The sequence below is a fragment of the Hyperoodon ampullatus genome, assembly GCF_949752795.1.
Source record: "Hyperoodon ampullatus genome assembly, chromosome: 4".
Lineage (NCBI taxonomy): Eukaryota > Metazoa > Chordata > Mammalia > Artiodactyla > Ziphiidae > Hyperoodon > Hyperoodon ampullatus.
The window spans coordinates 35644713-35660228 of NC_136917.1; the positions used below are offsets into that span (position 1 = coordinate 35644713).

Genomic DNA, 15516 nt, shown 5'->3' on the forward strand with positions numbered 1-15516 from the left:
CTTTGCTCAGTTTCTATAGAAGTAGAGCCTGAAGCAAGGGTTCTAGTTTTTATGAATTTTTTGCATCACTCTCAGAATAAGCAATATTGCCAAAATTATTAGGAAAGGAAGTACTGTAGCAAGGCTGTGGTCATATCTACAGACTAGCTTCCACCTGATCTATGGTGGGGCCATATGATTTGCACCCCAGAGTTAGGTCTATAGTGGAGTAAGAGATCTTACCTTTCACACATCTACTTATTAATGAATTAGATTGAGGAACATAAGTATCTACTATAGTCAGTTTCATTATCTATGAAATGTGTCAGTGGTTTGAAACATGAGATATTTGAATTCCATTAGTGAGGAAGCCTTCAGTTCTAATAAGAAAAAGAATCTCTAACTCTACTATGTCCAAACAACAAAGAGAGTTATCTTTCATAAAAAGGTCTTCATAGGTAAGAAATGTATGTAAGCCGGGGAGTAGGAATTCATTCAGTCCTGCATGTGTTGTTTTGTCCTGGGACTGGTTTTCCCCAGGGTCATCAGTGGTGTTGCCAGATGAAGATGTCATGTATGGACATGATTTCCAGAGACGGAACCCTGGTTGTCCTTCTTTGAGTCAGGTAATTATAGAATATTCCATGGAGTCAACTAGAATATATTTCTGTAATTAGTTGTATAGTGGCTCTAAAAACAGTTTGTCCACATCCTATTTCTTATAACCTATTAATATTATATGATAAAAATGTGGATGTTGTAATCAACTATAATGGAATAGAATCGGAAAAACAGTGAATGTTACTTATTTTGAATTAGAGTCTTTGTAGAAGATGAGCTAATCCCAGATTGTCTGAACATGTCCTAATATAATCTATGTATCCTAATAAGCTAGACAGAAATGGAAATGACACAAAGAAAAGGAGAAGGTAATGCAACCGTGGTGACTGAAATTGGATTTATGCAGCCAGCAGTTGATTTCCAGCATTTGATCATTGTTTTCAGCTTTATTGAGATATCATTGACATATGAACTATAAGATTATGCTGTACAGTTTGTTGATTAGATACATTAACATATTCAAAATGATTACCACCATAAAATTAGCTTAAAACCTCTGTTCTGTCACATAATTAGGACTTCTTTTCGTGGTGAGACTATTTAAAATCTATTCTCTTGGCAATATTCAAGTATACAATATACCATTTTTAGCTATATTATCATCATGCTGTACAAATTAGATTCTTGAACTTAATCTTATAACTGGAAGTTTTTACCCTTGACCAGCATCTCCCATTTCCTCCAGCTCTGTGGTAACCACCATACTACTTTCTGTTTCTATGATTTTTGACTTTTTAGTTTGATGGAGTTACTTTTGTTACTTGTGTTTTTGGTGTCATATCCAAAAATATCATTGCCAAGGCCAATATTCAAGTGTTTTTCTCAACATTTTCTTCTAAAAGTTTTATGGATTCAGACCTTATGTTTACATCTTTAATCGATTTTGAGATAGTTTTTGAGAGTGGTGTAGGATTGGGGTCAAGATTCATTTTGCTGTAATCTAAAAAATACAACAAACTAGTGAATATTACAAAAAAGAAGCAGACTCACAGATATAGAGAACAAACTAGTGGTTACCAGTGGGGAGAGGGAAAGGGGAAGGGGTAGTATTGGGATGGGGGAGGAAGAAGTACAAACTATTAAGTATAAAATAAGCTACAAAGATATATTGTGCAACAGGGGGAATATAGACAGAAATGGTCAAATGATTTGAACAGAAATTTCTCCAAAGAAGTCATACAAATGGCCAAAATGTATATAAAAAGATGCACGACATCACTAATCATAAGGAAATGCAATCAAAACCACAATGTGAAATCACCACACGTTAAGATTGCTGTTTAAAAACAAAACCAAAAAATAACAGTGTTAGCAAGGATGTGTAGAAAATGGAAGGCTGGTTTGCCGTTGGTGGGAATGTAAATTTGTAGAGCCATTGTGGAAAACATTATTGAGGTTCTGCAAAAAATTAAAAATAGAACTACCATATGATCCTGTAACACTGCTTCTGGTTATACAGCCAAGTGAATTGAAATCAAGATCTCAAAGAGATACCTGTACTCCCATGTTTATTGCAGCATTATTCACAATAGTCAAGTTATGGAACCAATCTAAATGTTCAACAATGGACAAATGGATAAAGAAAATGTGGTGTATATGTACAATGGAGTATTGTTCAGCCTCAAAAATAGAAGAAAATTTTGCCATTTACAACAACATGATGGATCTGTAGGACATTATGCTAAGTGAAATAAGCCCAGCAGAGAAAGATTAATACTGTCTGGTATCATTTATATGTGAAATCTAAGATAGTCAAACTCATAGAAGCATAGAATCAAATGGTGTTTTCCAGGGCTTGGGAAGAGGGGTGAATAGGAAGGTGATGATCAAAGGGTACAAAAGTTTCATTTATGTAAGATAAATAAGTTCTGGAAATCTAGTATACAGCATAATGCCAACAGCTAACAATACTGTATTGTACACTGAAATTTTACTAAGAGGTTAGATCTTATATTAAGTGTTCCTAATAATAATATATAATAATAAAATTATAAAGGGGAAACTTTGGGGAGTGATAGATATAGCTATGGTCTTTATGGTTGTGATGGTTTCATGGGTGTACACTTATCCCCAAACTTGTTGAGTTGTGTACATTTCTATGTACAGCTTTTTTGCATGTCAATCATACCTAAATAAAATGGTTTAATAAATAAATAAATAAACAAATAAATAAATCACAAATGCACTATAAAAATCAATCATGTAGGTTCAGATCCTCCCACTCTTATTTTCTTGTTGGGCCCCACTAAAGCCCGAGTCAGCCCACCCTGGGCTTCTCCTAAGGATATTCAGAAGATATGCAGCAGCATCAACTCCAGGACATTCCTATTTCCTGGGTTAAGATGAGATTCTTAAGAATGTTGATATTCGATCCTCCCAAACAGGGAAGACTTAATTGGCTCAGTTCTGGGTGCATTAATATATTGCTCATTATTCTTATGAACCAACGATTTAGAAAAGTTCTCTAATGATATTTTAAAGGTGAACAAGTTAAGACATTAAGACATTTAATGTTTAAAGATGATGTCCAAGATGTTTAAAGTATAAAAACTGCTTCACCAGTGAGAAAATTTGAGCCAAGCAAAGAGTCGTGAAACCAAGCAACTATATCAGAATTGATCACTTGGTATAAATTTGAATTCAGACACACATGAGTTTATTCCAGTTTCCAGCACATGTTTTGGAACAAGGAGAGTATTAAACTATGTGAGAGGGACTTCCCTGGTAGTCCAGTGGTAAAGAATCCACCTTCCAATGGAGGGGACCTGAGTTCGATCCCTGGTCAGGGAACTAAGATCGCACATGACGCAGGGCAACTATGCCCGTGCACCGCAACTGCTAAGGCTGGTGCACCTCAACAAGAGAGCCCGCATGCCACAAACTACAGAGCCCATGCGCTCTGGAGCCCACATGTCAGGACTAGAGAGAGAAAACCCACACGCCACAACTAGAAAGAAGCCCTCACAATGCAATGAAGAGCCTGTGCACTGCAGTGAAAGATCCCACATGCCGCAACGAAGATCCTGCATGACACAACTAAGACCCAACATGGCCATAAATAAATAAATAAATAAATAAATAAACGGTGCGAGAAGTTGTCATCTTTTGCATGATGGGAACCATCATGAAAGTTTTGCAAGGATGAGAAATAAATAGACAATATCACCAAGCACAATCCTTGATGTACGAGAACTTCTTGCTTATAGTGATTTGTTTATGGCATAAACATGACCGAACAAACTAACATGATTTATTATAGGGAGGGTAGTGAGGGATGGAACAAGATGAAGGAAGAGGAGAGAGATAAGGAACAATCCTAGGATGATAACTGCAAATTTCAGGGAAGAATTTATTTTCTGAAATGACCACAAAATCTTTTTTATGTATAGAAACAGAAAGAGGAGACAAATTTTTGTACATTTCATTCTGATTCATTAATCTCACTTCTTTATTCCCCTGTCTCACAACATCACAGTTTATTTATTTCATCTTGACAGAAGGGGCGTTTGCACTGTGACACACACACACACTGACATATGTACACATGCACACACACATACTCATATGTGTGTGTAAATACAGTTTGACACAATACCAAGTGTACCAACAAATTCAAGACTGTAGTTGCCTCTGGGAATGGAAGGACAGGAATGGCAGAAAATAAAAATGGAATATTTTCTCTATGTAAACTATCTTGTTACTTTAAGAAGAGAACTGTTATAACAAATGTCAAAATTTATTAATTCTGGACACAGATACATGAGTGCCTGTCCTGATAGTCTCTGTTATTTTAAAATATTTGATAGGTTACTAAAGAGATGCCAATACTGTTGATGTAGCTTTATGTAATTCTCATCTCCTGTGCCAGAGTTCTCAAAGAGAGGTGCCAGGGTCAAGACCAATGATCATCCCTACAAAGGGATATGAAGAACCAAACATGGAAGGATAAATGTAAGCTGATCATCCACCCCAACCCCCTGCCAAGAAATTAAGAAACATTTTAGAGAATTCTAGAATATTCCACAAAATTTTACAAAGGAAAGTTTCTCCTGAGGATGGAAGAGCCTCTAGAACTTTAGAGTCAGAGTAGATTAGAAGATTAACTAGTGTTGCAAAGGTGAAAGGAAGTTTCCAGATGATGGACAGCTAGGCAGACACTTAATAGACTAATAAGATCAGGTCATCTTTGGCATGTTCCCACTCACAGGTCCAGAGACATACATGTCTCGCTATTTGAAAAACATAGACTAGGGAATTTCAGATTACCTGGGTGCCAACCTAAGAATGACATTCAGTTCTCCCTTTGCTATGAAGGAAATAAATAGAAGCCCCGTTCTCTGGGAGCACAGAAACATAGAGTGAAGAAGTCGTTCTCCCTTTGATATTAAAATTGTTAAATGGAAGCCGTCTTCTCAGGGAGCACAAAAACAAAGAGTGAAGGACTGGGCTGTTGTATAAAAGTGATGGTCCCTGGGAATATGTTCAGGTGTTCTGCCTAGTGACCTAAGCAGGGCTACTGAGTAAGGTGGCTATAGGCAGAAAACTGGCAGTCTCTGTGGCCCTTGGGGGTTCAGTATCCAAAGTTTCTCATCAGTCAAATTCTTTTGCTATTAATCTCATCCCACATCAGTGAAAATCTTTAAGAAAGAAGGCCCAGAGAAGAAAGAAATTAAAACCAACGAAGCCGCTCATCTTGGGAAGTCAAAAGTACACAATTCTCTTCCATCCCCCTATTTCTTTTCATATCCATTTCAAGAGCCTTTCACACATGGATATAGTTCTCTTCTATAATTGGATTCTATAATAGTTTTCTTTCCTAAAGCACATTCAAAGGCACTCTTTATAGCAACAATCTAAGGAAAACAGGACATTTAGTTTCAAAACTATAGTTTATTATAAGTATATATATATACATATTATTTATATATACTGTATATATAATGATATATATCACCTAGAAAATGCAAGTGATAGTGTATCAAATATACTCTAAAAAACAAATTCTAAGGACTAATTCTATGTATGGCTCATTACATTCTGTTTTGACATTTTATATTAAGCAGATTCTAATATATTCCCTGTAATCAAAAGAAACTGTGCATAGAAGAATAGCCTCAGCAAAATGGAAAAAATGGCAGATTAGGCAACTCAAAACTCTTGTCTCTCAAAGAAACATTGAAAAATAACAGAAACTGTCAGAACTAACTTTGTCAGATCTCCTGAAAACAGTCAAAATTTATAGCAACCAAGTGAGTGATGAATCAAGAAAATAGCAACTTCACAATGGTAGGAAAGTTCTGAGACATTTTAGTTGTCCTTTCCCCACCCTGCAGTATGGCAGTAGTCTTAGTCTTAAAATGGTCACTGCCTGGGGTCTCAGAATGAGACTCTGGTTCATGTATTCAGAGGAGGCAGAGTTGACATTTTCTCAAATAATTCTGTATGTCTGTTCTAACTTGTCTGGGAGCTACTTGAAGGACTGACACAAGGCATTCACCTCTGGTTAACTCAGAACTCAGGCTGGAAAAGCAGTGGATATGGTTTTGAAACACCACAAACCAAAGCTCACATATGCATCTGGTAAAAGATTAAAGTCACATAAAATAGACTAGCTTAGACCCCAAGCAAAACAGGGGAAAATTTTTAAAGGAAATTAGGACATTTAAAAGCAGCCAAGGGCATCCCTGATGGTGCAGTGGTTAAGAATCCACCTGCCAATGCAGGGGACATGGGTTTGAGCCCTGCTCTGGGAAGATTCCACATGCAGCAGAGCAACTAAGCCCTTGTGCCACAACTACTGAGCCTGCGCTCTAGAGCCCACGAGCCACAACTACTGAGCCCAAGTGCCACAACTACTGAAGCCCACGCACCTAGAGCCTGTGCTCCACAACAAGAGAAGCCACCCAATGAGAAGCCCACACACCGCAATGAAGAGTAGCCCCCACTCGCCGCAACTAGAGAAAAGCCTGCCCGCAGCAACAAAGACCCAAGACAGTCAAAAATAAAATAAATAAATAAATTTATATAAATAAATAAATAAATAAATAAATAAAAGCAGCCAAGTTATGGGAGAATTCAGAAAGCCATTTACATGCCCACAGCAGTACATATACTCAGAGAAGTCCAGAGAAAATCCTAAACTTTCTCATTGATCTCTAGACTCAGTGCAAACCTGAATAAGTGTTAAAAGAGTACTGCAGCACAGATCCAATCTATAAAGACTGAAAGAGGTGTGTTATTTCTTTGTTTGTATCACTCCTGGCACTCAAGGAAATCTGTCAAACCATAAACTTGACGAATGTAAGGAACATAGATTTCAATGACCACATACAATAAGAATTACAGTCTTTGCAAATGTATTTTGGGAAAGTCACTAAACACATAGACTAGTACCACCTTCAACAATTATAAAGAAAAGCAAACTCTGGGGGAGATTATAATATCCAGATTATAATATTGAGTCTGAAGAGTGGAAAGAAAAAGGAATAAAGAAAAGTGAACAGACAACATTGCTAATTATTAGATGAATGCAAATCAAAACTACAATGAGGGCTTCCCTGGTGGCGCAGTGGTTGAGAGTCCATCTGCCAATGCAGGGGACACGGGTTCGTGCCCAGGTCCGGAAAGATCCCATATGCTGCGGAGCGGCTGGGCCCATGAGCCATGGCTGCTGAGCCTGCATGTCCGGAGCCTGTGCTCCGCAACGGGAGAGGCCACAGCAGTGAGAGGCCCGCGTACCGCAAAAAAAAAAAAAAAAAAAAAAAAGTAATATCAGAAAAAAATAGACTTTAATTCAAAACTGTTAAAATAGACAAAAAAGGATAGATAGAAAATAGGTAGATAGATAAACAGAGATAGAGATAAAATGGTCAATAATCAAGATTATAGAACAATTATATATACATCAAATAACAGGACCTCAAAATATGTGAAGCAAACTTGACAGAAATCCATATTTCTACAATAATGCTTACAGATTTTAATGCAAATTTTCAGCAATGGATAGTAACTCTGGATAGACAAAAAAAGACACAGAAGACCTAAAAAACAGTGTAAACTAACAAAATCTAAGAGACATATATAAACACTACACCTATCAAAAGCAGAAGAAACATTCTTCTCCAGAGCACACAGAACTCTCTAGATAGTTCACATGTTAGACCACAAAGCAAGTGTCAATAAATTTTAAGATATTGAAATCATACAGTGTCTTTTCTGACTACAATGGTATCAATCTAGAAATCAATAAGAGAATAACAACTAGAAAATACACAAATACGTGGAAATTAAATAACATACTCCTGAAAAGCCAGTGGTATCTTACTGATGAGTTTTCTCAAGGCACCTTTCACGTCCCTGTTCCTCAGACTATAGATGAAGGGGTTCATCATTTGAGGGACAACAGTGTAAATCACCGAAGCCACTGCAGTCTTTCTGGAAGAATTAGTAAGAGCAGAACTAATATATACCCCAAAGCCTGTCCCATAGAATAAGGACACAACTGAGAGGTGAGACCCACAGGTGGAAAAAGCTTTATACTTTCCACCCGCTGATGGCATTCTCAAAACAGGGGACACTATTTGAGTATAAGAGAAAATGATTCCACACACAGGAATACCACCAAATATGCCAGCTGCCAAATATATCAAGATATTGTTGATGAGGGTATCAGAACATGCAAGCTTGATAACCTGAACAACTTCACAGAAAAAGAGGGGGATTTCCAGGTTTGTGCAGAAGGTCAGCTGCAACACCATCAGACTGTTGATCAGGGCATCCACAATGCTAATAAATGGGGAAAGAAGAATCAAAAAGAGACAGAGACGGGAGTTCATGATGAGCGTGTACCTCAGTGGATGACAAATGGCCACATAGCGGTCATAGGCCATTACTGCAAGGAGAAAACTTTCCAAACTAGCAAACACCAGGACAAAGTAGATCTGTATAAGGCAGCCTGTATAAGTGATGCTCTGATTCTGTGCTTGGATGTTCACCAGCATCTTTGGGATTGTGGTGGTGCTGAAACCGATGTCAGTCAAGGACAGGTTGTAGAGAAAGAAATACATGGGGGTGTGGAGGTGGGGGTCAGAGACGATGGCCAGGATGATGAGCAGGTTTCCCAGGATGGTAACGAGGTATATGGACAGGAACAGAATGAAGAGGAGGGGCTGCAGTTCTGGATCCTCTGTCAATTCTGAAACTCCTGTTGTGTTTCTGGGTCCCATGTTGTTGACAAACCTGGTGGGAAAGATGGACTGACAACACAATCAAAGGTGGTTTTCTACACCAGCAGGAGGAGAATCACCAGAGGCATACACTATCTTGGGATGGATGGACACTAACAGAGAGGAATAAGAATTGTGTCTTCTGTATACATATTATTCTGTTACTTTTTTAAAAAAACTGAAGCTGATACAGCAGAAAGTCATCAATTGTTAATTCCCACAAGGGTTAAGGGGTAGTCATTTTTTATATTACACTATCTATACTATTTAGATTATTTAAAACATTTGATAATTTTATAAAGAGAAACAGACTAGGGAGGCAGCTGAATATACTGTCTGGATCCCCAGAGACCTCAGAGCCAGGCAACTGATATAATACATAAGTATAACAAGGACCAGGAATGGGAAGATAAGGTGAAATTTACCAAACTTCCTGCCCACCCCCGCCAACCACAGGGTTGCAAGTGAATATCAGTTAATTGTATAACAGTCATCCTTTTTTAAGAGAAGCAGATTTCAACTCAGGAGGAAATGGTCTTTGTTATAGTAGAGAGTGAGTATGATATTAGTAAATGAGACATGTTTGCGTATTGGTGCAAAGTACAAGGAAACATGAGAAGAAAATGACAGACAGCTAGGCAGGAGGCCCAGGGGTAGCTTAGTTCTAATCATTTGATGTATGTACTCTCCTCACAGGCTCCCCTGGATGAACCTATAGTGAGACAACTGTCCTCTTTTCCAAACATTCACTAATGGACATTAGGTTACCTGGCTGGCATCACAGTGGAATGGTGCTTGATATCTCTGCTGAATGTTCTATCCAAATCCATACTCAGGAAGGGCAGAGGAATTGAGTGAGCCACCAGGCTCCTGGGCAAGAGAGATCATCTATGGAAGGAGGCTCAGGTGTGCTACTTCTTTTCAGGGAAAGGACTGTTGAATAAGATGGTCATAGGCAGATCACACTCTCTGTACCCCTAGAGGTTCAATTTCCAAAGATCCTCATTAGCCAAGCAATTTTATTGTCACTGTGATCCCAGGGCTCAGCAAATCCTTAAAGACCAAGGATATAATATTATAATGCTACAGTATATTATACTATCCTGTACTATACATATAATCCTATAATATAATATATTATAATACTCTGTTTTATATATTATAACTAATTATACAATATATGCTATATATTATATAAATAACATATTTTAAAATATAGCTAAGCTATTATAAAAAGCAAACATTCCAGGGTTTATCTCTCCAAGAGTCATTAAATGTTTCCTGAATCTTAATCTTCACCTTATTTTATACAATTGTTTATTTTATACAATTGATTGTAATATATTCTCTGTGACAATCCTGTCTCTGATCAATTCATATAGATCCCTTATTCCCTTTTTAGGTTTTCAAAACCATCTTTTCTAATTTTATCAAAATAGCTTCAATATATAGTTTTCTTCACTTTAGGGCACTATGAACTGAAGCATTAACATAAACATAAAACTTACTATTTTTTTCTACCAACATAGTGGAATACAAACCTGAAAATAATCATACAAGAAGAGAAGAAAGACAGCTTCATTTTGTCTGCATCATCCTATCCCTTAAGCTGGCATTGTCCACTACCAAGAGGGAATTTCCCAGCTAGAAAGAGTTCCTTGCACCAGGAAAGGAAGAGTGGGGTGAGTAACCAGCTTCTCCAGCATTTGGGGGCACTATACACTTCCATTTCACACCAACTCAGTCTGGCAAAGCCAAGACATATAGAGACAACTAGGAATGAGAAAGAAAAGCAGGGGATACTAATAGCAGCCATGTAGCAGAACCGACTGCAGATCACAGTGACCTGCTGTGTAGAAAAAAAAAAAGATTTTTTTCACAGAAGAAACTAATGGCCAGCACAGCTGCTGTGGGCTCCCTGCATATTTCACCAGCTTTCACCCCACAAGTATTAGCATTTGTTAATGCCAGCCGCCTGAGTCCCTCATCACTCCTTCCCCTACATCCTGAGACCATAAGCCACCATAGCAGCCAGCTCAGGCCTCTGAACTACTTGAATGCAAGACACCCCTTGCTGCCCCCCAGCACCATGTGCTCACTTGAGGCTAACTTCTCCAGATGTGAACTTATTAGTCACTGGCCTGACACCTGTCACTGACCTCCACTGTTGTGTGCATGCCCAGGGGGAGATGGTGAGCAATGGGAGAGCTTACCAACAGACAGAGCTCCATGGCTGTTTGTGGGCACAGATCAGGCCATGTCTTCTGTCACTGGCCTGCACCACTGTATTTACATGTAGCCAGCCCCTCCAATAAAGCACCTGAATACCACCAGACTGTCCAGCATTAGTGGGCCCCACTACCAAGATATAAAAATCAGAAATATATGTAAACCGAACATCAGAACATCTAAATATATTAAGCAAATTCTAACAGACTGAAGGGAGAAATAGACAATACAATAATAGTAGGGAACTTCAATATCTCATTTTCAACAGTGAATAAATCATCCAGACAGAAATTCAATAAAAACAATTGGGTTTCAACTATATGTTAGATCAAAAGGACCTAACAGACATATATAGAACGTTCATCAAACAGCAGCAGAATACACAGTCTTCTCAAGTGCACATGGAACTTTCTCCAGGATAGATCACATGACAGGTCACAGAAGAGTCTTAGCAAATTTTAAAAGATTGAGACCATACCAAGTATCTTTTCCAGCCACAATGCTATGAAACTAGAAACCAATAACAAGAGGAAAGCTGGAAAGCTCATAAATATGTGGAAATTAAGCAACACACCTGTGAACAATTAATGAGTCAAAGAAGAAATCAAAGTGGAAATTTAAAAATACTTTGAGGGCTTCCCTGGTGGCGCAGTGGTTGAGAGTCCACCTGCTGATGCAGGGGACACGGGTTCGTACCCCAGTCGGGGAAGATCACACATGCCGCGGAGCGGCTGCGCCTGGGAGCCATGGCTGCTGGGCCTGTGCGTCCGGAGCCTGTGCTCCACAACGGGAGAGGCCACAGCAGTGAGAGGCCCACGTACCGCAAAAATAAATAAATAAATAAAGTAAGTAAGCAAAAATTAATGCACAGAAATCTCTTGCATTCCTATACACTAATGATGAAAAATCTGAAAGAGAAATTAAGAAAACACTCCAGTTTACCACTGCAACAAAAACAATAAAATACCTAGGAATAAACCTACCTAAGGAGACAAAACACCTGTGTGCAGGAAACTATAAGACACTGATGAAAGAAATTAAACGTGATACAAACAGATGGAGAGATATACCATGTTCTTGGATTCGAATAATCAACATTGTGAAAATGACTATACTACCCAAAGCAATCTACAGATTCAGTGAAATCCCTATCAAACTACCAATGGTATTTTTCACAGAATTAGAACAAAAAAATTCACAATTTGTATGGAAACACAAAAGACCCCGAATAGCCAAAGCAATCTTGAGAAAGAAAAATGGAGCTGGAGGAATCAGGCTCCCAGACTTCAGACTATACTACAAACTACAGTAATCAAGACAGTATGGCCCTGGCACAAAAACTGAAATATAGATCAATGGAACAGGATAGAAAGCCCAGAGATAAACCCATGCACCTATGGCCACCTTATCTTTGATAAAGGAGGTAAGAATATACAATGGAGAAAAGACAGCCTCTTCAATAAGTGGTTCTGGGAAAACTGGACAGCTATATGGAAAAGAATGAAATTAGAACACTCCCTTACACCATACACAAAAATAAACTCAAAATGGATTAAAGACCTAAACGTAAGGCCAGACACTATAAAGCTCTTTGAGGAAAACATAGGCTGAACCCTCTATGACCTAAATCACAGCAAGATCCTTTTTCACCCACCTCCTAGAAAAAGGGAAATAAAAACAAAACTAAACAAATGGGACCTAATGAAACTTAAAAGCTTTTGCACAGCAAAGCAAACCATTAACAAGATGAAAAGACAACCCTCAGAATGGGAGAAAATATTTGCAAACGAAGCAACTGACAAAGGATTAATCTACAAAGTATACATCAGCTCATGCAGCTCAATTAAAAAAAACAAACAACCCAATCCAAAAATGGGCAGAGGAACTAAACAGACATTTCTCCATAGAAGATATACAGATTGCCAACAAACACATGAAAGGATGCTCAACATCACTAATCATTAGAAAAATGCAAATCAAAACTACAATGAGATATCATCTCACACCGGTCAGAATGGCCATCATCAAAAAATCTAGAAACAGGGCTTCCCTGGTGGCGCAGTGGTTGAGAGTCCGCCTGCCAATGCAGGGGACACGGATTCGTGCCCCGGTCCGGGAAGATCCCACGTGCCGCGGAGCAGCTGGGCCCGTGAGCCATGGCTGCTGAGCTTGCGCATCCGGAGCCTGTGCTCTGCGACGGGAGAGACCACAACAGTGAGAGGCCCGCGTACTGCAAAAAAAAAAAAAAAAAAAAAAAGCCGTATGCTAAAACATATATATGGAATCTAAAAAAATAAAATAGTTCTGAAGAACCTAGGGGCAGGACAGGAATAAAGATGCAGACGTAGAGAATGCACTTGAGGACACAGTGAGGGGGAAGGGTAATATGGGACGAAGTGAGAGAATGGCATGGACATATATACACTACCAAATGTGAAATAGATAGCCAGTGGGAAGCAGCCACATAGCACAGAGAGATCGGCTCGGTGCTTTGTGACCACTTAGAGGGGTGGGATAGAGAGGGTGGGAGGGAGACGCAAGAGGGAGGGGATATGGGGATATATGTATACGTATAGCTGATTCACTTTGTGGTACAGCAGAGACTAACACACCACTGTAAAGCAATTATACTCCAATAAAGATGTTAAAAAATTATTCTGTAGTAACCTACATGGGAAAAGAATCTGAAAAAGAATGGTTATATCAATGTATATGTATAACTGAATCACCTTGCTGTGCACCTGAAATTAACACAACATTGTAAATCAACTATACTCCAATATAAAATAAAAATTAAAATAAAAAAGAACTAAAGAAAACTGTAAGCAACTCAGTAGAAATACCACAAACTGAAATTTAACAGAGAGGAAAATAAATATCTAAAAATACTATCAACCATTTAATAATGAGACACACGTCAATTAATGAAATCATTTTTACACCCATTAGACTGTCAGTATTCTTGGAAATGTGTTGGTGGTGATATGGATCTCCAGTACTTTCCAATGTATGTATAAATTTTTTCAAAGGAAATCTTTTTGGAACTACCCAAAGAAGAATCAGTACTCTCTTATACCCAATATTTCCATCCCAATTACAGAACGCTCTCATTTACACCAGACACATATAAGAGACTATTCAAAAAGATTTATTCATGACACCAGAAAACTAATTACAAAGGAACAAAATTTCCATCAGTGTTACAAAGAACACATATTTTGAAAAGGTACCACGTGTAACATAAAAGTCCAGAGTATTGGAAATGAGTTCGTTTCTGCTACAACCAACAATGTGATTGAACCTCGAAAGTACAGTAAAGAAAAGAACAGCCAGGAAACAAAATTCATACTTTAAGATTAATCCTCTAACAGGCTAGGAAAGAGGCAAATGTAAAAATCGAACAGGAATACATACATGAGTGATAAGTCAATGGCATTTAATCATATTTCCTGTTTCACAGGGCAAATATGATCAAGTACTGGAAATTTCATAGAAGTAAAACTAAAAGAAGAACTTCAAAGAACTGATAAGTACACAATTCAGGAGAACATTTGCCACTTGAAGGGACAGAGTGATATGAGTGGGAGACCTGTTAGATGGGTTCTACGGTGATGGCATTGCTCTATTTTTAACCCCTGGATAAATACATGTGTTCTTATTAGGTTACTCTTGCAGAACTACACATAGAGTTTAAGCACTACTTTGTATATGATACTTTAACAAGTAAAATTGAGGAAAGACCCTTCCATATTTCTAATTATAAATAAATTCTCCCATATTCTTTTAATATTGAAGTCATGCATCTTGACTTCATAGGTCATCAGAATCTCCCATAGTACTTATTAAAAATGTTCATTTCTCACATGTCTCCATAGAGATTCAAAGTCAGTAGTTCTTGGGTGAGGTTTGGAAACCTGTCCTATGTGCAAAGGCCTCATGCGATTAAAATCTGTAAACATCAACGGAGGAAGCTCTCCACTAGATGGTATCAGAATTCCCAGGCAGGAGCTGTTTCCTAGTTGTGGTACTGAAAATAAAGCAACCACTACTAAGCTCCAATGACAACCAGAAGGCTCTCCAGCAACTCCTTTGATTCTCCTTTGGGAATGTCACCTTGATACCCACAGAGATCATTCTGACTGATGACTTTACATTTTTGTGAATATGAGAAATGTGATTTACCTAATATTGCTAAATTTCCTTTTTTTGTCTTACATTAAATATCTCTTTCTCACAGTAACGTAGTCCTCCAAAGAATAACTTTCCTTATAAAGACACTTTAAAAAGTCTTTCATGAGAGCCCTAGAAGTGCAGACAATCTTCTAAGACATCAATGATACAATTAATTTTATTCAATGGTGTTTCTCTTTGTGGACTTCCCCAGAGATGAATAAGAATCATAGCAATATAAGATAACTCAGGACAAAAGTAAAAATTTTTATTTGTAAGAATAAGCCAATAA

The 15516-nt window shown here is 38.1% G+C and overlaps 1 protein-coding gene across 1 annotated transcript; it reads right to left on the reverse strand.

The window, feature by feature from the left end:
* Positions 1-7886: 7886 nt before the first annotated feature.
* On the reverse strand, positions 7887-8837 carry LOC307051354 (olfactory receptor 7G1-like; the record flags this gene model as incomplete). The annotated part of the gene is made up of 1 exon (XM_079701642.1): positions 7887-8837. The coding sequence occupies exon 1, from the start codon at positions 8823-8825 to the stop codon at positions 7887-7889; it is 939 nt and encodes a 312-aa protein (XP_079557768.1). The 5' UTR covers positions 8826-8837.
* Positions 8838-15516: the final 6679 nt, after the last annotated feature.